This window comes from Jatropha curcas, chromosome 6 (assembly GCF_041381405.1).
Source record: "Jatropha curcas cultivar XTBG-Jc1 chromosome 6, XTBG_Jcur_1.0, whole genome shotgun sequence".
In the NCBI taxonomy this organism is placed as follows: Eukaryota; Viridiplantae; Streptophyta; class Magnoliopsida; order Malpighiales; family Euphorbiaceae; genus Jatropha; species Jatropha curcas.
The window spans coordinates 1,936,186-1,960,900 of NC_143156.1; the positions used below are offsets into that span (position 1 = coordinate 1,936,186).

Here is a 24,715-nt window from a genome sequence, read left to right on the forward strand (position 1 = left end):
GTTTATTTTCACTAATTTACCAACATATACAATACTAGAGAGTATAAATAGCAATGTTGTTACCTTTAACCTTGTCCCGAAATGACGAGCTTCGTAACACTTGATGTTTTTTCTCTAAAATGCATCATCTTCTACCTCTTGGTGCTGCAGCTGAGCCTTCAAGCTCTCTCCAACAGAGGGAATGAGACAGATTATCTTGCCTTGATACAGTTCAAGTCCAATATTGTGCATGACCCTCAAAATCTGATGAGCTCATGGAACGAGTCACTCCATTTCTGCAACTGGGAAGGAATCACATGCGGCCGCAAACACAGAAGAGTGACCATTCTTGATCTTCAATCTAAAGGGTTAGTGGGCTCTTTGTCTCCTTACATAGGAAACATGAGTTTCCTTAGGGAGATTAATCTTCTAAACAACACCTTGCAAGGTGAAATCCCACCCGAACTAGGCTATTTGTTCAGGCTACAAGTTTTAAAGTGTGGCAACAACTCTTTCGAAGGTAAAATCCCACCTGACTTGTCGAATTGCTCTAATCTTCTCCATCTTCAGTTATCCTGCAACAAACTAGCAGGAAATATTCCATCTCAGCTTTCCAATCTGTCTAAGCTTATTAAACTTTTAGTTTTCTTTAATTCTTTGAACGGTCCCATTCCACCTTCCATTGGGAATCTTACCTCATTGGCTGTCCTAGCTGCATCCGATAATTTCTTGGTTGGAACTATACCTGATACACTTGGCCAACTCAAGCACTTGACATTGCTTCAAATTCATGACAATAAACTCTCAGGTACAATACCTCAGTCCATTTACAATATTTCAACCATCAATCACTTTTCTGTGTCTGAAAATCACTTTCATGGAAGTCTTCCATCAAATATTGGCATTCTTCTCCCTCAACTTCAGATCTTTCAAATATGGGGAAACAATTTTAGTGGGTCAATTCCTGTTTCGTTATCAAATGCTACGAAACTTTTACGCATGGAATTAGCAAATAATAACTTCACTGGAAAAGTAGATGTCCGCTTTGGAGGACTACGTAAACTTTATAAGTTAACCTTGGCTGAAAATAATCTTGGAACCAGAGAAGGTGATGATTTGAATTTTATCACTTCTCTGGTCAATTGTAGCTATTTGAGAACTTTGGATTTCTCTGGTAATAGGCTAAAGGGAGTTTTTCCGAACTTAAAAGCTAATCTATCTTCATCTCTTCAATGGCTATCAGTTGGGCACAATCAAATATATGGAGGCCTTCCTCGATGGTTCTTTACTCTTGTTAGCTTAACAACAATGAGTATACAAGTTAACCAAATTACAGGTGCTATTCCAATGGAGATTGGTAACCTTGAAAAATTACGAGTGCTATATCTTGATCGCAATAGATTATCAGGACCAATTCCATCATCCATAGGCAATCTATCGTTTTTGATTCAGCTTGGACTGGCTGATAATAATTTTCGTACTTCACTCCCTTCTGGTCTTGATTGGCATAACATGTTATTCTTGGATCTTTTCAGAAGCAACATTATCGGTTCCATTCCTAAACAACTTTTTTCTATCCCTTCCATGTTAGTTGGTATAGATTTATCTCTAAACAATTTTGAAGGAACACTTCCTTCAGAAATTGGCAGTTTACTCAGTTTAAATGAATTTTATGCATCAGAAAGCAACTTGACAGGCAAAATTCCAAATGAACTAGGTAAGTGCAACAGCCTTGAGATCCTATTTATGGATGGTAATAATTTTCAAGGTACATTACCTTCATCATTTGCTTCTTTGAGAGGTCTACGAATGTTGGACTTGTCTGGAAACAATTTATCAGGCAAAATTCCTGAATATCTAGAGAAATTTTCATTGGAATATCTAAATTTGTCTTTTAACAATTTTGAGGGTGAGATTCCAATCAAAGGTGTTTTTGCCAATGCAAGTGCAATATTTGTCGAAGGTAACAACAGGCTATGTGGAGGCATACCAGAACTCAAGCTGCCAGCATGCATAAATCATCAAGAATCAAAGAGAAGAAAACTAGATGTTGTCAAATTTGTGACAATTGCAATATCAGGTGTTTTTTGCGTGATCATCTTGTCAATCTTCTTATGTTGCAAATTTAAGAAGGAGTCCCACACAGAGAGATCTCCGAACAACATGCTAGCAAAAGCATTTGAGAGTCTTTCATATGACAGGCTTCTAAAGGCAACTAATGGGTTCTCTTCAGAGAACTTACTTGGTATGGGAAGCTTTGGTACTGTCTATAAAGGAAATCTTGAGGAGAATGGAGGATTCATTGCAGTAAAAGTTGTCAACCTTCAGCAACGGGGTGCTGGAAAGAGTTTCATGGCTGAATGCAAAGTCTTGCAAAATATACGTCACAGAAATCTTGTGCGAATCATAACATCTTGCTCAAGTATCGATTTTCAAGGAAATGATTTTAAAGCACTTGTTTACGAGTACATGCCAAATGGGAACCTCGAAAAGTGGCTGCATCCGGGTTCTGAAATGCACAATCAGCCAATTGAGCAACTAAGACTAAACATCCTTCAAAGAATGAATATTTCTATAGATGTGGGGAATGCACTAGATTATCTTCATCGCGGTTGCCACGAGCCAATCATTCATTGTGATCTAAAGCCAAGCAACATCCTTCTTGACAATGATATGGTTGCTCATATTGGAGATTTTGGTCTAGCAAAATTTCTCCCTCAACTGATGAATCCAGTTCAAAGTAGTTCTCTTGGTGTAAGAGGAACAATTGGCTATACCGCTCCAGGTGATTAATACTCTCCTATTTGATAAATACAGAGTTTATATTTACTTATTCACTGTCGGAATTGTTTTCTTACTTTCTTCTTTTTTGAATTTTGTAAATATTTTAGAATATGGTTTAGGAAGTGAGCTGTCAACAAGTGGAGATGTTTATAGCTATGGAATCCTTTTGTTGGAGATGATGACAGGAAAAAAACCTACTGATGGTATTTTTGCAGAAGGTCTTAACCTTCACAATTTTGCTAGAATGGCATTGCCTGATAATGTGTTGCAGATTGCAGACCCAATTCTCTTACAAGAAGATGAAGGTGTAAGAGAACATAAAGTTGAATGCGTAATTGGCATGATTAAGGTTGGGGTTTCATGTTCTATGGAGTCTCCTCAGGATAGAATGGACATGAGTAATGCAGTAAAGGAGTTGCTTTCAGTTAGAAATAACTATGTGCGAATTAGAAGAACAGGACCATCCATGTATACAAGTAAGTAATTCATATTTTTCCAATTTATATTTACTTTGAATTTGCAGTGCTTGTTTTCCAAAATGTTTGTGAAGAACAATAAAATCACTTCTGGAATATGGAAGCAGGGGAGAATTTGTTTATCCAAATTGTTCTATGAGAAACTACTAATAGGACTATGGTTTTGGAAAGTCAACTATCTGTTTATAAAAATTGAAAGTCTACTGACTAAATATCATGTATTTACTTTCTTTTTTTCAATAATTAACTTATTCTAGGACCACGAAGCTGAAATTTGATGGAGGGAAAACAGTTAAGGAGTGATATTTATCAGAATCGTTAGTCCAATTTGAACTTTGCAAACAGCGAGAGGCCTCTGTAAACTGAGCAGGACCATTACAGGAATTATGTAGGAAACCAGGAAGCCATGTTTCTGTATTCTGCCTCTACAGAAGGACTGTTTCTTAAATTTCTAGGAACTGTTACATCTCCAAAAAAAATGGACAATCCAGTTAAAGATTTGCGTGTAAATGAACAAGACGCCCAATTTGCGTTGCAAAAGACTTGTAGCTGCATAGAGTTGTCAGGTTGATTCTGTTCTTGCTGCATAATTTGACAAAAGTAAAAAGAACAAAATTTGAGAATGTAAAAGTTACTGCACTTGGTCACTTCCTGCTCTGTCGGGTCTTTTGATCTTATCAGTTCCACTCGGGCATACTCTTTCATAGGCTCGACACGGGTTGTGACTGTTGAAATTTTTTTGGAAGGAAGGATGGAAATGCACAAGACCATTAACAATGTTTAGCACTTCATTGAATTAACAAAAGAATATGCTTATTTATAGGCTTACAAGTGAATCAAATAAGACTTAAAAATACTTCTAAAAATCATTAATCTTAATAATAAAAATATCAAATTCTATGCAGAAAATCTGCACTAAATAAAATTGAAATCTCAAAATATTTTTAATAATATTATGTTTGAATTAATTAGGATTAATTCAAAATAATATTATTAAAAAATATTTTTAATAATATTATTTTGAATTAATCCTAACAGTAAGGTCGGGTCCTTTAATATTTTTCGACCATTTCTAATACATTTCAGAAGAAAATCAACATTATTGGACTTGAATTTCAAGTGGGAACACATGAAAATTCAATTAATAACATAGAACTATGTTGGACACGTGACACGACACAAAAGACAATCATCATGGTTGAATTGGAGTGCATGGTGACGAAATTCTAGTGCCGTGATCCAACTGCTAAGACATTTAATCTAACTATGAAGAAATGCAAACGTCCTAAGATATGTTTCTCATTTTGGCTTAGAATGTAGAAATAAAGGAACATGAGGAGGTGTTTTCTTCTTGTTTCGAAAGCTACCAAATGGGAAAAAACAAAGACACTGACGGTTGACTTAAAGACTTCAAGGGATAAAAGGTTAGAATTCTAATGTTGTCTAATCAACAGACTTTTGAATTTTCCTCAAACTACATATAAATGCCAACTTAAAACATAGACTAGAGAAGGAAAAAAAAAAAAAGAATCAGCTAACCTTGTTCCTAAACGATGAGCTTCAGTACACCCTTGCTTTTCTTTCAAATGCATTATTTCTACCTCTTTGTGCTGCAGCTGAGCCTCCAAACTCTCTCCATCGGAGGGAATGAGACAGATTATCTTGCCTTGTCACAATTCAAGTCAAATATTGTGCATGACCCTCAAAATCTGTTGAGCTCATGGAATGATTCAGTCCATTTCTGCAACTGGGAAGGGATCAGATGCGGCCGCAAACACAAAAGAGTGATCATTCTTGATGTTCAGTCAAAAGGGTTAGTGGGTTCTTTGTCTCCTTACATAGGAAACATGAGTTTCCTTAGGGAGATTAGCCTTCAAAACAACACCTTTCGAAGCCAAATCCCACATGAACTGGGCCGTTTGTTCAGGCTTCAAGTTCTAAATCTAGAAAACAACTCTTTCCAGGGCCAAATTCCATCCAACTTGTCCTTGTGCTCCAGTCTGAAGATCCTCTACTTATCGTACAACAAGCTAATAGGAAAGATTCCATTTCAGCTTTCAAATTTGTCTAAGCTTATTCAACTTTATGTTCCTGATAATTATTTGAATGGACCAATTCCACCTTCCATTGGCAATCTTACCTTCCTGAAATCCTTATCTGCACGAGAAAATTTCTTGATTGGAACTATTCCTGACACTCTTGGCAAACTCAAGCAATTGTCAAAGTTTCAAATTGCTACAAATAAACTCTCAGGTATAATTCCTCAGGCCATTTATAATATTTCAACCATCACTTATTTTTCTGTCTCCGAGAATCAATTTCATGGAAGTATTCCATCAAATATTGGCCTTCTCTTTCCTGAACTTCAGTTAATACGAATATGGGGAAACAATTTTAGTGGTTCAATTCCTGTCTCCTTATCAAATGCTACGAAACTTGAGTACATCGTTTTAGCACTAAATGACTTCACTGGAAAAGTAGATGTTCACTTTGGAGGTCTACACAGACTTATTTATTTAGCATTGGCTGAAAATAATCTTGGAACAAAAGATGGCAATGATTTGAATTTCATTGTTTCTTTGCTCAACTGTAGCTATTTGAGATTCTTGGATTTTTCTGATAATAAGCTGAAGGGAGTTTTGCCGAATTCGAAAGCTAATCTATCTTCATCACTTCAATGGCTATCAATTGGCCAAAATCAAATATATGGAGGCCTTCCTCAATGGTTTTTTACTCTTGTTAGTTTGACAACAATGAGTATACAATTTAACCAAATTACAGGCACTATTCCGATGGAGATTGGTAACCTTGAAAAATTACAACAGCTAGTTCTTGACAATAATAGATTGTCAGGATCTATTCCCTCGTCCATAGGCAATCTATCATCATTGATTTTGCTTCAATTGGATGATAACAATTTCCATAGTACCTTACCTTCTAGTCTTGAAAATTGGCGTAACATGTTGTTCTTGGATCTTTCTAGAAGCAACTTCATTGGTTCCATTCCTAAACAGCTTTTTTCTATCCCTACCATGCTAGTTTCAATAAATTTATCTCTAAACAACTTCGAAGGAACACTTCCATCAGAAATTGGCAATTTATTCAATTTAAATGAATTGTATGTTCAGAAAACAGCTTGACAGGCAAAATTCCAAATGAACTAGGTAAGTGCAACAGCCTTGAGATCCTATTTATGAATGGTAATAATTTTCAAGGTACATTACCTTCATCATTTGCTTCTTGGAGAGGTCTTCGAATCTTGGACCTGTCTCGAAACAATTTATCAGGCAAAATTCCTGAATATCTAGAGAAATTATCATTGGAATATCTGAATTTGTCTTTTAACAATTTTGAGGGTGAGATTCCAATCAAAGGTGTTTTTGCCAATGCAAGTGCAATATTTGTTGAAGGTAACAACTGGTTATGTGGAGGCATACCAGAACTCAAGCTACCAAGATGTTTAAATCATCAAAAATCAAAAAGAAGAAAACTAGATGTTGTCAAATTTGTTACAATTGCAGCATCAGGTGTTTTGACCATCATGTCAATCTTCTTATATTGTAAATTTAAGAAGAAGACCAACAAAGAGAGACCTCCTAACAACATGCTAATAAAAGAATTTCTGAATCTTTCATATGTCAAGATTCTAAAAGGAACTAATGGGTTCTCTCCAGAGAACTTACTTGGTGTTGGAAGCTTTGGCGCTGTTTATAAAGGAAATCTTGAGGAGAATGGAACATTGATGGCAGTAAAAGTAGTCAACCTTGAACAACAAGGTGCTGCAAAGAGTTTTATGGCTGAATGTAAAGTCTTGCAAAACATACGTCATAGAAATCTCGTGCGAATCATAACTTCTTGCTCGAGTATCGATTTCCAAGGAAATGATTTTAAAGCACTTGTTTATGAGTATATGCCGAATGGAAACCTTGAGAAGTGGTTGCATCCAAGTCCAGAAATGTATGCTCAGCCAATGGAACAACCAAATCTAAATCTTCCTCAAAGAATGAATATTGCCATAGATGTAGGGAATGCACTAGATTATCTTCACTGCGGTTGCCAGGAGCCGATCATTCATTGTGATCTAAAGCCAAGCAACATTCTTCTTGACAATGACATGGTTGCTCACATTGGAGATTTCGGTCTAGCAAAATTTATCCCTCAGCTAATGAATTCAGTTGAGAGTAGCTCTCTCGGTGTAAGAGGAACAATCGGTTACACGGCTCCAGGTGATTATGACCCTTCCATTTGATATACACAGAATTTGTATTTATATATTTTCAGTCAAAATTGTTTTCTTACCTTTTTTTAAAAAAAGTTTCAATTTTTCAGAATATGGTTTAGGAAGTGAGCCGTCAACAAGTGGAGATGTTTATAGCTATGGGATCCTTTTATTGGAGATGGTGACAGGAAAGAAACCGACTGATGATATTTTTCAAGAGGGTCTTAACCTTCACAGTTTTGCTAGAATGGCATTACCTGATAATGTGTTGGAGATTGCAGACCCAGTTCTCTTACAGGAAGATGAAGGTGTAACGGAAGGGAGGAAAGTTGAATGCCTAATTGGCATGATTAAGGTTGGGGTTTCATGTTCCATGGAGTCTCCCCAAGATAGAATGGACATGGGTACTGCAGTGAGTGAGTTGCTTTCAATTAGAAATAATTATGTGCGAATTATAAAAACATACCCCTCCATGTATAGAAGTAATTTATCATTTCCAATTTATACTTTACTTTGACTTTCCAAAATGTTTGTGAAGAATGATAAAAATGGCTTCTGGAACATGAAAGCAGGGGAGAATTTGTTTATCCAAATTATTCTACAAAAACCAAAAATAAAAAACAACAAATACCATACGAAGGCATAAGCATCTTTTCTTTTAATTTTATTTTCATTTTTTTGATAGCATGAATATCTACTTGTTTTCATATAGTTGTTAATTTCTCTAATTTCACTTTCCTTGCTGTAGGTGTTGTCTTTTAGTCTAGGAACTGCACAACTCTCCAGACACAGCATCCTGGCGGAGTAGTTTGTTATTGAATAGGGGCTTTAAGGTTGTTATTGTTCTATACTTGCTGTATGATTGTCAATGATTGTAAGACTCTTTTGAACCAGCTTTATATTTTTAGTTTTCATTTTATTAAGAAATCAACAAATCAGTTTCCTTTTGAAGCGAATTCAATAAGCAGCCAACACTATGCTCATAAAAGAACACGAAAATTAATTCCCAAATGACAATGTGGGCTACGATTCCTTTTTTTTTTTTTTAGAACCAGGAGCTGTTAATCCCCTTTGAATCATGAAGTGTAAACGGTTTTTGCTTTTCTAGTAACTGCACTTCCCAGAGATTGAACATGTCTCATATTTTCAGAATTGAGACTGTTTACTACTTTAATCAGTACATTGTTACTTGTTCGTATCATTCCTTTTTGATTTGTTAGGCACATGGCCACAGTTTTCCCTCAAAGCATTTCAATAAAATTGTATAGTCCTCTAATATATTTTCTACAAGAAAAAATAAAACTAATTTGATAAATCATCTTATTTCAGTGAAAATAATACTTCATCCGTTACGTTAAATTTGTTAATTTTTGACATTTTATGGGAATTAATAAAATGATTGAATCATCTCAATTTTAGAAAAAAATATGAATAATTGACTAATTTACCCCTCCAATTAATTGTTCATTTAATTGAGATAATGTTTAGTGTATATATCTAGACAATAATAAAATCGGAATAAATAATTAATGTTATTTTGATTTTCTAAAAGTGACATTTAAATGAATAAAAAAAATTTCGAAAGTAAAAAATTTAACAGAGTGGAGGGAATAATTCTTTTTTTATTTATGTGAAAACAATAATGTTTATTCATTTCTTACGGGTAAAAAAATAAATGCTTTATATATCTAAAGTTTTCTAGCCCAAAATCTGTTTAAATTTCATGAAATTTAACATAAATAAATCAAACTTTATCATTTCTAATGGAATTCTATATATTAAATTTATTTATATTAAACAAAGGCAAAATAATAACCTCTTTCAAAAAAAATAAAGCCAAAATAATAATAATATTAGTACATATGTTATGAAGGATTTTTCTAGTCTTAATTACATTATCATATTAACTTTCAAAATGATGCAATGAAAAGGGTAATAGAAACGTGGAAAAAAATTTTCATAAATCATCTTATTTTAAGAAATTAATATGATACAAATAATAATCTAATTGTTTGAAAGGAAAACAAAGTAAATTATTTATAAGGCTAAGTAGGGGTGTAACTTGGATCGAAATATTCCAATCCAAATCGAAATTCCAAACTAAATGTTAATTTGGAATGGAATTTTGGAATATAGAATTTAAAATGGAATGTAAATTTTAAAATATTGGTATATGAAATGGAAACAAAAAATAAAATTCCATATTGCAATCTATATTACTGATTTTTATTTTATTATTCTTTAGTTTGTAATTATATATTTTAAAATAAAATATTAAAATAAAGATTATAGTAAAATATCTTTAGTTTTTCATATTTTTAAGAAAACTTCTATTTAATTATAAAACTACTTGATTTAATAATATATTTTAACCTTAACCCTAAATACTGTGTACTTGAATACTCATATATACTTTCTTGGGTTGAACATTATGATTTTAGTTATACTATCTTACTTTCTATTAGGTTATATGGTTTGAAATGTTTTAGTATGCTCAGACTCATGATATATATAATTTTTTGTGGATTTAACACTTTTTAATGGATTTAGTGACTATATGTATTGATATATCCTAATATGAATAGTATTACCTTTTGTTAAGTTTATAATATTATTATTATTAATTATTAAGCTGTTAATTATATGAACTGAATTATTAAATGTCAAGCGTGAAGTATACCTACTATCTTAAACATGTAAAATTAAATATTTTGATTTTTGGTTATATGTGATATTAATTTGTTATTTTTAAAAAATTTAATTATATTTTTTAAATATGTATATAGAAAAGTATAGTGATTATTTCTTATTAAATTTAAAAATTTACATCCTAAAAAATATTATAATATCTTACAGTTGTATTTATGGTTAAGAAATTTGGAACTACTGAATTCCAAACTGAATTTCAATGGAATGGCATGAATAGAATTTGAAATTCAAAAAATATTTGAAATTGAATGGAATGCAATTTCAAATTCCAAAATATTTTGGAACGGAATTGGAACGAGGGTCGTTACATTCTATACCGTCCGAATTACACCCCTAAGGCTAAGATGGTTAAAGAATATTATGGACAAATTACATAAAACCCTCCAACTCAAAATCCATGCAGAATGCTGCAATAAAACTCGCAAGTGGAGTGGAGGACTATGGACCAAATTGTTGGGAGGCTAACTGCGGGGGTCAATGTGGGTTTGTAATGTATCTAGTTGGTTATATATGTACTTTTTAAATTCTGAAAATTAAAAAAAGAAAGGGTTTGGGGACCTATATGTAATTTTTAAATGATGAAAGGTGAAAAATAAAAGTTTGGGGGGGGGGGGGGGCATGGCCTCATTATCGTACAGCCGTGTTGAACACAAAACATATTCTTTTGACAGAGGTTATTTGATAGATTTAGAGAGTAAAGTAAGGTAGATGAAGTATTTAGTCATTTGAAAATAGAGTTTAAGAGATAGTACGAGTTTTTGAAAGTTATTTAAAGGGCTTGCTAAACACCCAAATCTTTAACACTCTGAATTAGGATGTAAAATTAAAAAATTTAATTTCTAAAATTATCCATAATTATATTTATAAATCTTTTATTACAAAGGTATTTTCGTAATCATGTATTATCAAACTAAACAAAATAGTGATATTAAACTTTCTTTTGCATACATTCCCTACAAAAAAAAAAAAAAAGACATTTACCATACTTTCTCGTACTGTACTTTACTATACTTTATTTTAATGATTCCTCATTCTCTTCATCCAAATAAAGTAAGTGTTGGTTATGGTGATAAGTAACTTCAGTTCTCGTAAAATTGAAAACACGAGTTTATTAGGAGAGCCAAAAAACTTTTATTCTCTACGAAAAGGATTATAGTTCTTGGTTAAAAAGAAAAAAGGACAAACATTTTAGTTGAATTGAAGGCAAATTGATCAAATTCTGGTGTTGTAATGCATTTAATCTCACTATCAAAAATTTTGGACCCTCTTACTCTATTAGACGACTTGATTAAGTCAAGTTTAGTTTGGACTTTACCTTTGTTTACCCTTCGGACACGAAACTTCTTGCTTATTACTGTAATAATAGACGGTCCTGATTTTTCTTTATCGTCTTCCTTCTCGTAGGGCTGAAGTGTCACAGTCACGGCTATCAAGCGCCAGTTATGGGAGTACGGTGAAGGAGAGATAGTAGAACTAGTCATCCTAATTGTTGATTACGTTATTGCTTAGCTGGCAGATCTATTTATAATTCGCAAGCAACCTTTTTGTGCATTCGGTAATTAGCAGCGTTCTGTTTGGTTAATGAAAGTTGAAAAATACAAAATTCCAAAATAATATAAATTAAATTCAGCTTAATAAACACAAGCTTAGCTTTAGCCTGCTATGATTCAATTTTAAATCAAAACTGAATTAGAACCGGAATCATATTTTCAGTTTCAAACTATAATTACAACCGTGTGCTAACAGCTTTGTTCTATTCCTGTTTTTTAAAATTAAAGCTAGTAGTTTCAGTTTAAAACCATATAAAAAATTATGAGATAAAAGTATATCGAAGAAATACTCAATTTTTTTGTTTTATCACCAATTCTTAAAATAAATTTTAAAAATTTTAATAACTTGTTTAGTCTTTATAATATTATCTTTTATAATAGTTTTTAGAGATTGAGCCAATTTTTTATGAAACATTAAATATTCTAACATTTAGCATTTTATAGAAATTATTAATTTTTTTTTTTTTTTTGACAATCATATACCCATTGATTTTTTTTTACTCAAATTCAATTAATTAAACATCTAATGTATTTCTTTATCATTTTAAGTTAAACAGATAATCAAACAATTATTTTTACCATTGTACTAAAAATCAGAACGGGCTGGCCGGTTCGACCGGTTTAACCGGAAACCGAACTATGATCGGGTTCGAGTGGGGTAAATAAAACGTGAGGCAAAAAAATCTCTTAGAACCAATATGAATTGGTAAGAACCAGCAAACCGGTTTGAATAATTACTACGGTTCAAATCAAAACAGCAAATAAGGATAGAAAAAAAAAAAAAAAAAAAGAAGAAAAAAGGACAGAGAATATTGGGGCGTGTGGGTTGCTCCAGAAGTGGATGGTGGCCGAACCACCGTCCCTTGAAGTGAATCGGCGAGATGCTTCGCCTGTTGTGTCGACAGCAAGACTTACCTGCCGGTGGTCGACCTACAATTCTCGTTTGAAAATTTCTCACTCCTGGATATTTATCAACCAGTGAGAGAGAAACTCTCTTGTAGCATTTTCCGTTAAAAAAAAAAAAAGTTTGTGTATTATTATAATTAGTTAAAAGTTTTATTAAATAGGCTTTATATTTATATATTATTAGGCTTACGTAAGTTAAATCATATATAATTTTTTGTTATTTTTGTAGAAATTATTTCGTATTTACAAATTTTATATTTTAATTATTTTAAAAAAATATATTTAAATATTAGATATAAAATCCTGATTGAATAGTATTGAACCTGATTAAACCTTCCGGTTCAATGAATTCCTACCTTTACCGGTTCAATGACGGGTCCAGTTTTCAAAACATTGATTTTTATTGAACACTTGTAATTGAAATCGCTAGCTACCAGCTAAAAGCTGTGTTCGACAATAAATTTTTATTAGAGTTTAAGTAGAGTTCTATAAAAAGTTAACTAATGTAACGTTTAGTTTTAGTATTTTATGAAAAGCTACTTAAATAGCTAACAACTAAAACGGTTAATTTTATCAAATATATAAAACAACTAACAACTATTATAACAAAGCAATTGACAACTAATATAACAGTTAACAACTACTAAAATAATTACTATCGTGAAACAAACCCTTAACGTGTACTTACATCTATGGAAAAATATAAACTTATTTTGGAAAGTTATTGGGTGAGAATATGTGGTTCTGCATCCTCGCCAACTCATTCTCGTAGAAAAATATAGAGAATAGAGGACTTTTTTTTTTCTTTTTTAAATTTTCACTGAGTATTTTCATATTGTTTAGGTATAAAATTAATTTCGTTTCAAGAGAATATCCTTATTGAGTATAAAATTAATTTTATTTTATGGTTCATGATTCTTTTTAATCGGAGGAGCCAAAATTAAAAGCTAGGTAAAATACATTTTCAAAAGATAGGGGACGAAATAAAAAAATTACTATTTTAATGTGCAAAATTTGAAAAAATTTTAGGGTTGGGGCCCTCCCACGAGTACCTTGTGATAGATCAAACTATATTTAAATTTAAACGTGTCGTACGATTTGAGAGCACAATAAAAGATGAATAACCAGTTTATTGTGGGTCATTGCTTGCAATTGTTTTTTTTTTTAATAATGACAAAGACCATTGACGGAAAGACTTCTCGAGCTGAAATTAATGGTGTTTGACGGAAATTAATGGTGTCTGCTCAAACTTTATTAAGAATTGATTGATGGAATGGAACCATTGATTGGACTATTTTTTGTTACGAAATAATCAAAAACGATCACAGATGCAATGGAGATTAAAAAGAGTAGAAATACTTATAAATTCATGTTAACTTTCTTTTAAGAATGAAAAATTTGAGATGGTTTTCAAGAACATGTTAGCATTCCATGAGCCTGTGTACACCTTAATCACTGCTCAAGAATTTTTCTTTGATATATATTTTATAATTAAATAGAATTGTAATATTTTAAAGTCCATTTAAATAATTTATAAAATTAGGGTTCGCCATGTTTTTATTCTTCGCTTAATTTCCACAACAATTAAATTGTAAATAATAAAAAAGATATGAAAAATTATAATCGTATCCTTATTTTTTATATATATAAAAAATATCTATTTTCCTTTATTAAATATTGTCTTGTTGCCGTCCATTTTTTACTTTTTTTTAATGTTAAATTGCTATGAAATGACGTCAATAACTTAAGACAAAATCAATTTTGTACTGAACCCAACTCAACTATAGATATTTCTGCCTCTTGTGCCTTGCCGGAACATCATTTCACTTAAATCAACTGCAGATCCATCACCGATATTTCTGGTCAGTTTAAAAAAATAAACAAAGAATAAAAGAAGGCCAGAGGCAAGGTATTATTTAAGAATGTTAGCCGGAGCTCAAACACCATGTACGTGGAAGCTCTACAAAATCATCTGCTTCAATCCAACGGCCCTTGTGTTTTCTAAATCTTAACCATCCATTCTTATCTAATATCTACCGCTAAAGATTTAACTGGTGGTGGAGATTATAATCTCTCAATGATATTACTTTCTCTCTTTAGACGTTGACACAGCCTACATTGACTCATTGTTTGAAAGTAAAAAAAATAGACGAAATAGGTACGTAGTTTAAAGGACCGAAAATATGAGAACGTAGTTATTTTTTAAAAAAATATAAGGGTAAATTAATTCTTTTTAACAAAACAAAACCGTATAATTATAATTTTTCCAAAATGATATTTTTATATTAGAATAGTAAAATTACTTGACACTTGTAATATATATTTTATTATAATTAATAGAAATATAGAAATGATTACAAGTAATTTTCTTATATCATGCAAAAGTTATCAGAGTTTGAGATTTCGAGTTCAAATCTTTTATTTTCATAAATTTGGTAAGCCAGAGAGAGAATTACACAATAAATTACTCCCATAGAGTGAGAAATCTCGAATTCAAATATTTTATTTTCACAAATTTAATAAGATAGGGAGAGAATTACATAATAAATTACCTCGTTGTGTGATCCTTAGTCTTATTTCAGTCCCTTTTCAATAACTAAGGGAAGGTAATTGTCTGCTTTATCCCTGCCCTTGGCTGGCTCACTTAAAATCTACCATGGACACCAATAATTACAAAATATACCCTGGAACGAATTGTTCCATGTATCACTGCTCAACTTTTATATAAGTGCCAATCAAAGACACAGAGAAAGGAAAAAAACTAAAGCAGCTAACCTTGTTCTGAAATGACGAGCTTCAGTAAATTTGCTGTTGCTTTTTCTTTAAAATGCATAATCTTCTACCTCCTGCTGGTGCAGCTGAGCCGCGAAACTCTCTCCATTGGAGGGAATGAGACAGATTATCTAGCCTTGTTACAGTTCAAGGCAAATATGCATGACCCTCAAAATCTGATGAGCTCCTGGAACGATTCACTCCATTTCTGCAATTGGGAAGGAATCACATGTGGCCGCAAACATAGAAGAGTGACCGTTCTTCATCTTCCATCTAAAGGGTTAGTTGGTTCTCTGTCTCCTTACGTAGGAAACATGAGTTTCCTTAGGAAGCTTAGCCTTCCAAACAACGACTTGCAAGGTGAAATCCCACCTGAATTCGGCTACTTGTTCCGGCTTCAAATTCTAGATCTTGGCAACAACTCCATTGAAGGGAAAATCCCAGTTGAGTTGTCCAACTGCTCTAATCTTCAGGGTCTTGCGTTACCGCGCAACAAACTAGCAGGAAGTATTCCATTTCAGCTTTCCAGTTTGTCTAAACTTACTGCACTTTTTATTCACAAAAATTATTTGAATGGAACCATTCCACCTTCCTTGGGCAATCTTACCTCATTGGAAATCTTAGGTGCAGCAGGAAATTTCTTGATTGGAACTATTCCTGACACCCTTGGCCAGCTCAAGCGTTTGTCAATTTTTGATATTTCAACAAATAAACTCGCAGGTGTGATTCCTCCTGCCATTTATAATATTTCAACCATCACCCATTTTTCTGTGCACAAGAATCTACTTCATGGAAGTATTCCATCAAATATTGGCCTTCTCCTTCCTCAACTTCAGTTCATACAATTATGGGGAAACAATTTTAGTGGTCCCCTCCCGGTTTCGTTATCAAATGCCACGAAACTCGAGGGGATCGATTTATCACTTAACAACTTCATTGGAAAAGTAGATGTTCACTTTGAAGCCCTACCTTTACTTAGTTTCTTAACGTTGGGTGGAAACAGTCTTGGAAGCAAAAGAAGGTGATGATTTGAATTTTATTACCTCTTTGCTCAATCATAGCCATTTGAGTGAATTAGATTTTCAGCATAATAGGCTAAAGGGAATTTTGCCGAATTCGAAAGCTAATCTATCTTCATCTGTCCAATTTCTAATAATTGGGCATAATCAAATATATGGAACACTGCCTAACAACAATGATTATACAAGTTAACCAAATTACAGGTACTATTCCCATGGAGATTGGTAATCTTGAAAAATTGCAATGGCTAACTCTTGATCACAATAGATTATCAGGACCAGTTCCATCATCCATAGGCAACCTATCATCATTGATTAGGCTTCAATTGCATAATAACAATTTTCATAGTGCAATCCCTTCTGGTCTTGATTGGCAAAACATGTTATTCTTGAATCTTGCTGGAAGCAACTTACCGAGTTAGTTTCACTAAGTTTATCACTAAACAACTTTGAAGGTACTCTTCCTTCAGAAATCGGCAATTTATTCAATCTGAATGAATTGTATGCTTCAGAAAGCAACTTGACCGGCGAAATTCCAAATGAACTAGGTCAGTGCAAGAGCCTTGTGAACCTATACATGGAAGGTAATAAATTTCAGGGCACATTACCTTTATCATTTGCTTCTTTGAGAGGTCTTCGAGTGTTGGACTTGTCTAGAAACAATTTATCAGGCAAAATTCCTGAATATCTAGAGAAATTTTCATTGGAATATCTGAATTTTTCTTTTAACAATTTTGAGGGTGATATTCCAATCAAAGGCATTTTTGCCAATGCAAGCGCAATATTTGTTGAAGGCAACAACAGGATATGTGGAGGCATACCAGAACTCAAGTTGCCCAGATGCGTAAATCAAGAAACAAAGAGAAGAAAACTAGATGTTGTCAAACTTGTTACAATTGCAGTATCAGGTGTTTTCTGTTTGATCATCTTGTTAATCTTCTTGCATTGTAAATTTAAAAAGAACACCAAAGAGAGACCTCCCGACATGCTATTAAGATCGTTTCAAAGTCTTTCGTATAACAGGATTCTGAAGGCAACTAATGGGTTCTCTTCTGAGAACTTACTTGGTGTCGGAAGCTTTGGTGCTGTCTATAAAGGAAATCTTGAGGAGAACGGAGCACTGATTGCAATAAAAGTAATTAACCTTCAACAACAAGGTGGTTTAAAGAGTTTTATGGCTGAATGCAAAGTCTTGCAAAACATACGTCATAGAAATCTTGTGCCAATCATAACTTCTTGCTCGAGTATAGATTTTCAAGGAAATGATTTTAAAGCACTTGTTTATGAGTTTATGCCAAATGGGAACCTTGAAAAGTGGTTGCATCCAAGTTCAGAAATGTATGTTGAGGCAAATGAGCAACCGAGTCTAAACCTTGTTCGAAGAATGGACATTGTAATAGATGTGGGGAATGCACTGGATTATCTTCACAACGGTTGCCGGAGCCAATCATTCATTGTGATCTAAAGCCAAGCAACATTCTTCTTGACAATGACATGGTTGCTCACATTGGAGATTTTGGTCTGGCAAAATTTCTCCCTCAGGTCATGAATCCAGTTCAATGCAGTTCTCTTGGTGTAAGAGGAACAATTGGCTATACCGCTCCAGGTGATTAATACCTCACGTTTGATATATACATAATCTATATTTACTTATTCAGTGTCAACACTGTTTTCTTACTTTTTTTTTTTTTTTATTTTAAATTTTGTCAATTTTTTAAGAATATGGTTTAGGAAGTGAGCTGTCAAGAAGTGGAGATGTTTATAGCTATGGAATCCTTTTGTTGGAGATGATGACAGGAAAGAAACCTACTGATGATATTTTTGCAGAAGGTCTTAACCTTCACAATTTTGCTAGAATGGCATTACCTGATAATGTGTTGGAGATTGCAGACCCAGCACTCTTGCAAGAAGATGAAGGTGTAATGGAAGGAAGGAAAGTTGAATGCCTAATTGGCATAATTAAGGTTGGGGTTTCATGTTCTATGGAGTCTCCTCAAGATAGAATGGACATGGGTACTGCAGTCAGCGAGTTGCTTTCAATTAGAAATAATTATGTGCGAATTAGAAAAATAGAGCCTTCCATGTATAGTAATAAATATCACCGATTAATTTAGAAAAGTCACCACCAAAATGGACTGCCATAATAAGCCAAGACTTGGGAAGCCTTAAGCCCAAAGTTGGAGAATTCAAGCCCACATTCTAAAATACTCCCACCCAAAGATATTTTATGAAATGTCTACCTAACTCTAGAATGTTCTGTGTAATCTAAACCGTGCATTTTTGTAAGTGAATCTTAGCCGTACATTGAGGAGGTGGAAATGGTTATAAATACCACCCCTCACCTCATTTGTAAGCACCAAGCAAAAACCAAGTAAGTAATCATTTCCTTAAGCTTTGTGAATGTTTTCTTCATATTAATACAATTATATTTGGTGTTTTGTGTTATTATTATTTTGGTTGCCTTTCCCGTTATTATTGGTGTTATAAATTATTAATCAATCTTGAAGTTTATCACTGCATTTATATCCAACAAGTGGTATCAGAGCCTAGTTGTAGTGGTAGTTGTTGTAGCCGTGATATTTTGTAGTGTTCATTTACAAGTGTAGAGTATCGTTACTCTGCTGGAATTAACATTCGGGGACTGTTGTTGAAGCAAGATTCACAAGCAAGGATTGTGATCTTAATTGGTCAAGGACCGTTGTGCATTGGTTAGTGTCGGGAACAACAGTACCATATGGTAGATTTTTCTGGAGTTGCTAATAGCATCGAGAAGCTAAATATCAACAATTACGGGAACTGGAGTACCCGTATGAGATATTATCTCATAGGTCAAGGCTTATGGGATATTGTCGGAGGAGATAATACTACACCACCAGTTGGGGATGTGAAAGCTCTGAAAGAGTGGGAGACAAAATGCGGGAAGGCAATGTATGTGCTGACAGTTGCAGTAGAAGATGAGCAGATGCAACGGATCAAGTTGGCTAAAGCACCAAAGGAAGCATGGGACATTCTCAAGTCTGCTTTCGCCAAGAAGAACGAAGCAAAATTGCAACGGCTCGAAAACGAGTTGTTCTCAATCTCGCAACATAACCTCACTGTAAGTCAATACTTTTCTAAAGTAAAATCTTTATGTGAGGAGATTTTGAAATTAGATCCAGACAACGAGATCAACGAGACAAGGATGAGAAGGATCATCATCCATGGTCTAAGACCTGAATTTAAGGGTCTTGTGACTGCTACTCGTGGTTGGGCTACACAACCAACCTTAGACGAGTTAGAGAATATCTTGTCAAATGAAGAAACTTTGGATGAAAAAATGTCTAAAGTAGCTTTGAAGGATGATGAGAAAGCTCTCTTTGCTAAAAAGAGGGGATTTCGAAGTGTTGCGAGAGTAGATGGTGGAAAAGAAAGGAGCAATCAACAAGGATGGAGAAAGCAAAAGTGGAGACCATCACATCAAGGGAGAGCAAGGCCAGGACAAAGGAAAGATGATTGGCGAGAAAGTGATGGTTGCTATAAGTGCAACAAAAGAGGACATTTTCGCCCGAGAATGTCGAAGCAGATGAGTAGAAGGAAACTCAACATCAACCCAGAACGAGCAACAAAGTGAAGAGGAATGGGATATTCACAATTTCATTGTTCAGGAGGAAGAATATTCGCCACAGAAGCCAGTAGAGATGATGATGAAAGGACCCGAGCAGGAGTCGTCATTAATATCTGTAAGTGATAGAATCAACTATGATGATGATTGGATAGTTGATTCTGGAAGTTCTAATCACATGATAGGAAACAAGGAGAAATTATCAGATATATCCGATTATGATGGAGGTCGTGTTGTAGTCATAGCAAATAATATAAGATTGCCAATAGCTCACATTGGAAAGACAACCATTGTTTCTCCCTCCAATAAGGAGAAAATGGAGTTACAGATGGTTTATCATGTGCCAAGGATGAAGAAAAACTTGCTCTCTGTATCACAAATAGCAAGTGCAGGTAATTTTGTGGTGTTCGGTCCTGATAATGTTAAGGTTTATCGTAACCTTAAATTAATCGGAGATCTAGTCATGGAAGGACGGCGAGTAGAATCAATCTACGTCATGTCAGCACAAGAAGCCTATGTTGACAGAACAAGGAAGAATGAGACAGCTGACTTGTGGCACGCTCGTTTGGGACATGTTAGTTATCACAAGCTTAAGGTGATGATGAAGAAGTCCATGCTTAAAGGTCTTCCTCATTTGGAATGCCGAGAAGACACTATATGTGCTAGATGCCAATACGGAAAAGCTCACCAACTTCCCTTTGAAGAGTCAAAACATAGAGCCAAGGTGCCATTGGAGTTAATACATTCAGATGTTCTTGGACGGATCAAGCAACCTACAAACAGTAATATGAGGTACATGATTATTTTCATTGATGACTACTCGAGAAATGTTTGGGTAGATTTCATTGTAGAGAAGTCGGAAGCTTTTGAAAAATTCAAAGCTTTCAAGAAGAAAGTTGAAAAAGAAGTCCGGAATAAAATTAGATGCCTTCGCATGGACAATGGTGGAGAGTACACGTTTGACGAATGCACTAAATATTGCCAAGAGCAAGGCATTCGAAGGCAATTCACATGTCCAAGAACACCGCAGCAGAATGGAGTTGCTGAGAGAAAGAATCGACACCTGGTGGAGATTTGTAGGAGTTTGCTCCATGCAAAGAATCCAGCTAGATTTTGGGCAGAGTGCATGAAGATAGTTGTGTACGTCACCAACAGACTACCTCAAGCAAGACTGGAGTTTACATCCCCATTCCAGAAACTGTGAAACATTAAACCAACTGTAAGTCATTTTCGCGTTTTTGGATGTGTGTGTTATGTCTTTGTTCCAGATGAACTTCGAAGCAAGTTTGACAAAAAGGCACTTCGCTGCATATTCGTTGGTTATGATGAGCAAAGAAAAGGCTGGAGATGTTGTGATCCTATAACTAACAAGTGCCATATTTCACGAAATGTGGTCTTTGATGAGACATCATCTTGGTGGTCATCTCAAGCAACCCTGCTACTAGACTCAAAAGAAAGTCAAGAAAAAGTTGAAAAGAAGATAGGAGAGGGAGAGTTCATCCCAGAGAAAGGTCAAGCAGAGCCATCCAGAGTTCAAGAGAAATCGAAGAGCCCATGGAAGATAGGTGTATATGAACAAGAGCAGCCAAGTCAAGAAGAACAAGATCTAGATTATCCTCTACTTCGGCGATCGGGTCGAGAAAGACGGCCTAATCCAAAATATGCAAATGCAGCTATAGCAGAGATAAAGGAGCCAACAACTTATGAAGAAGCACCAAAGAAGCTGGAGTGGACTATTGCGATGGAAGAAGAAATTGTTGTTTTGGAGCAAAATCAAACATGGGAATTAGTGCCAAAACCAAGAGATGTGAAACCCATCCTTTGCAAAAGGGTCTACAAAATCAAAACTCGCCCGGATGGATCAATTGAGCGATACAAAGCAAGACTGGTTGCTCGTGGATTTTCTCAGCAGTATGGCTTGGACTATGATGAGACATTTAGTCCAGTTGCCAAGATGACTACTGTGCGAGTATTACTAGCTTTAACATCTAGTAACTCATGGCCTTTGTGGCAGATGGATGTGAAGAACGCATTCTTACATGGTGAAGTTGATCGTGAAATCTACAAGGAGCAACCACCAGGGTTCAGAAGTCGTGAAAATCCTAACTATGTGTGCAAGCTAAGGAAAGCTCTCTATGGTCTAAAACAAGCACCGAGGGCTTGGTATGGTAAGATTGCAGAATTTCTTGTCAAGAATGGATATGTTATGGCACTAGCAGACTCTAGTTTGTTTGTAAAAGACAGAGAAGGAAGACTAGCTATAGTGCTAGTATACGTTGATGATTTAATAGTCACTGGCGATAACATCGAAGAGATTTAACTCATCCGAGAGACTTTGGCTACTCGTTTCAAAATGAAAGAGCTAGGAAAGCTCAGGCATTTCCTTGGATTGGAGATAGAAGAAGCCAAGGAAGGTTTGTACCTCGGACAACAGAAGTATGCAAGAGATCTACTGAAGAGGTTTGGAATGATGGAATGCAAGCCAATAACTACTCCAATGGATGCTAATGTCAAGCTGTGTGCTCATAAAGGGAATAATCTCGAAGATGCTACTATGTATAGACAACGAGTGGGAAGCCTAATCTATCTATCTCACTGTGACACGGCCGGACATTTCCTTTGCAGTTGGAGTAGTCAGCCAATTTATGCAGAAGCCTAAGAAACCTCACTTGGAAGCAGTTCGAAGAATATTGAGATATGTCCAAAGTACAATCGATTATGGGATCTTACACAAGAGAGGTGAAATTATCAAATTGGAAGGATATTGCGATGCTGATTATGCAGGAGATCACGACACTCGGCGCTCGACAACAGGCTATGCATTTAGTCTTGGTTCAGGAGTAATCTCTTGGTGCAGCAAGAGACAACCTACAATGTCACTTTCCACAACAGAAGCTGAGTATCGGGCAGCAACAACAGTAGCTCAGGAAAGTGTTTGGTTGTCACAGCTTATGAACGATCTGCGTCAACCCATTGACTATCCAATTCCGTTAAATTGTGACAATCGTTCGGCTATACAAATGGCTAAGAATCCGATGTTTCATGCGAGAACAAAACACGTGGAGGTTCACTATCATTTTATCAGAGAGAAGGTTCTACAAGGAGTGATTAAAATGAAATATATCAAGACGGAGGATCAACCAGCCGATATCTTTACAAAGAGTTTAAATGCAAATAAATATGAAGATTTTCGCGAACAGCTGGGAATGATGAAGAAAGAGAAATTAATCGTTGAGGGAGAGTATTAAATATCACCGATTAATTTAGAAAAGTCACCACCAAAATGGGCTGCCATAATAAGCCAAGACTTGGGAAGGCTTAAGCCCAAAGTTGGAGGATCCAAGCCCACATTCTAGAGTACTCCCACCCAAAGATATTTTATGAAATGTCTACCTAACTCTAGAATGTTCTGTGTAATCTAAACCGTGCATTTTTGTGAGTGAATCTTAGCCGTACATTGAGGAGGTGGAAATGGCTATAAATACCACCCCTCACCTCATTTGTAAGCACCAAGCAAAAACCAAGTAAGTAATCCTTTCCTTAAACTTTGTGAATGTTTGCTTCTTATTAATACAATTATATTTGGTGTTTTGTATTAGTATTATTTTGATTGTCTTTCCCGTTATTATTGGTGTTATAAATTATTAATCAATCTTGAAGTTTATCACTGCACTTATATCCAACATATAGAAGTAAGTAATTTATCACTTCCAATTTATACTTTACTTTGACTTTCCAAAATGTTTGTGAAGAATGATAAAAATGACTTTCCAAAACATTTATTGCAGCAAAAGTGATCAACCTTCAACAACAAGGTGCAGCCAACAGTTTCGTGGCTGAAGGCAAAGTCTTGCAAAACATAAGGCATAGAAATCTTGTCCGAATCATAACATCTTGCTCACTTATCGATTTTCAAGGAAATGATTTTAAAGAACTTGTTTACGAGTACATGCCAAATGGGAAACTCGAAAAGTGGCTGCATCCGGGTTCTGAAATGTACAATGAGTCTAAACCTTCTTCAAAGAATGAACATTGCTCTAGATGTACAATTAAATAGCTATTGGAATATGAAAACATAGGATAATCTTTTTACCGATCATTCCTTTAACCTTGTAGATAATTTATTGATCAAACACTCCAACTTATAAAATTACAACACTTTAATTTAAAAAATCATTCTATATATCGAACACTAAATTGAGGATAAAGAATTTCAATTTCTAATCAAATAAATTTCAGTTCCAGTAAATTGAATAATTAATTAAATAGAGAATAAAGAATTGAATCTTTAAGTTGCTAAACATTCAAATTTACAACTCTTTCTTCATTATTTTTAATTCAAAAAAAAAAAAAAAAAAAAAAAACATAATCATGAATTTGGGTAAAAAACTATTGACCCAAAGACCCAAAAACTGTAAAATTAATGCATACTTACCACTGTCCACTGGACCCAGAGACTCACATAATAATTAGATGGAAATATTTCAACTTTCATGGAGATTTCCAATTAAGTGAAATCTTTTATCTTTAGAGAAGACAACAATTTGGGGTTCAACCTTCTCAATAAATCATTTTCGGAAAAAAAAAAAAAAAAAAAAAAAGAAAAAGGCTTTTGCTTTATAGACTTTGCAAGTCAAGTCTTAGCACTAATGTTGTTTTGGGTCCAAAATGTAGAAATAATGGTGCAAAAAAACAATTTA

The 24,715-nt window shown here is 34.3% G+C and overlaps 5 protein-coding genes and 2 pseudogenes across 5 annotated transcripts; all 7 read left to right on the top strand.

Annotated features, from left to right (window-relative positions):
* The first annotated feature begins 81 nt into the window (after positions 1 to 81).
* On the top strand, positions 82 to 3,247 carry LOC149495216 (uncharacterized). The gene is made up of 2 exons (XM_089723299.1): positions 82 to 2,764; positions 2,871 to 3,247. Exons 1-2 carry the CDS (start codon positions 82 to 84, stop codon positions 3,245 to 3,247), a joined length of 3,060 nt encoding a protein of 1,019 aa, XP_089579425.1.
* Positions 3,248 to 4,792: 1,545 nt separating this feature from the next.
* Positions 4,793 to 6,379, top strand: LOC149495217 (LRR receptor-like serine/threonine-protein kinase EFR). Its single transcript, XM_089722447.1, has one exon. The coding sequence runs from the start codon at positions 4,793 to 4,795 to the stop codon at positions 6,377 to 6,379; it is 1,587 nt and encodes a 528-aa protein (XP_089578573.1).
* On the top strand, positions 4,886 to 8,346 carry LOC119371079 (putative LRR receptor-like serine/threonine-protein kinase At3g47570). Its single transcript, XM_089722446.1, has 2 exons — positions 4,886 to 7,465; positions 7,569 to 8,346. Exons 1-2 carry the CDS (start codon positions 6,433 to 6,435, stop codon positions 7,973 to 7,975), a joined length of 1,440 nt encoding a protein of 479 aa, XP_089578572.1. The 5' UTR covers positions 4,886 to 6,432; the 3' UTR covers positions 7,976 to 8,346.
* Positions 8,347 to 15,409: 7,063 nt separating this feature from the next.
* LOC149495218 (uncharacterized) lies at positions 15,410 to 16,836 on the top strand (annotated as a pseudogene).
* A 139-nt stretch (positions 16,837 to 16,975) lies between these two features.
* On the top strand, positions 16,976 to 18,865 carry LOC105633426 (putative receptor-like protein kinase At3g47110). The gene is made up of 2 exons (XM_089723363.1): positions 16,976 to 18,020; positions 18,134 to 18,865. The coding sequence occupies exons 1-2, from the start codon at positions 17,909 to 17,911 to the stop codon at positions 18,526 to 18,528; spliced, it is 507 nt and encodes a 168-aa protein (XP_089579489.1). The 5' UTR covers positions 16,976 to 17,908; the 3' UTR covers positions 18,529 to 18,865.
* Positions 16,992 to 17,879, top strand: LOC149495219 (putative LRR receptor-like serine/threonine-protein kinase At3g47570 pseudogene; annotated as a pseudogene).
* Positions 18,866 to 19,148: 283 nt separating the features above from the next.
* Positions 19,149 to 20,024, top strand: LOC149495220 (uncharacterized). Its single transcript, XM_089722650.1, has one exon. The coding sequence runs from the start codon at positions 19,149 to 19,151 to the stop codon at positions 20,022 to 20,024; it is 876 nt and encodes a 291-aa protein (XP_089578776.1).
* Positions 20,025 to 24,715: the final 4,691 nt, after the last annotated feature.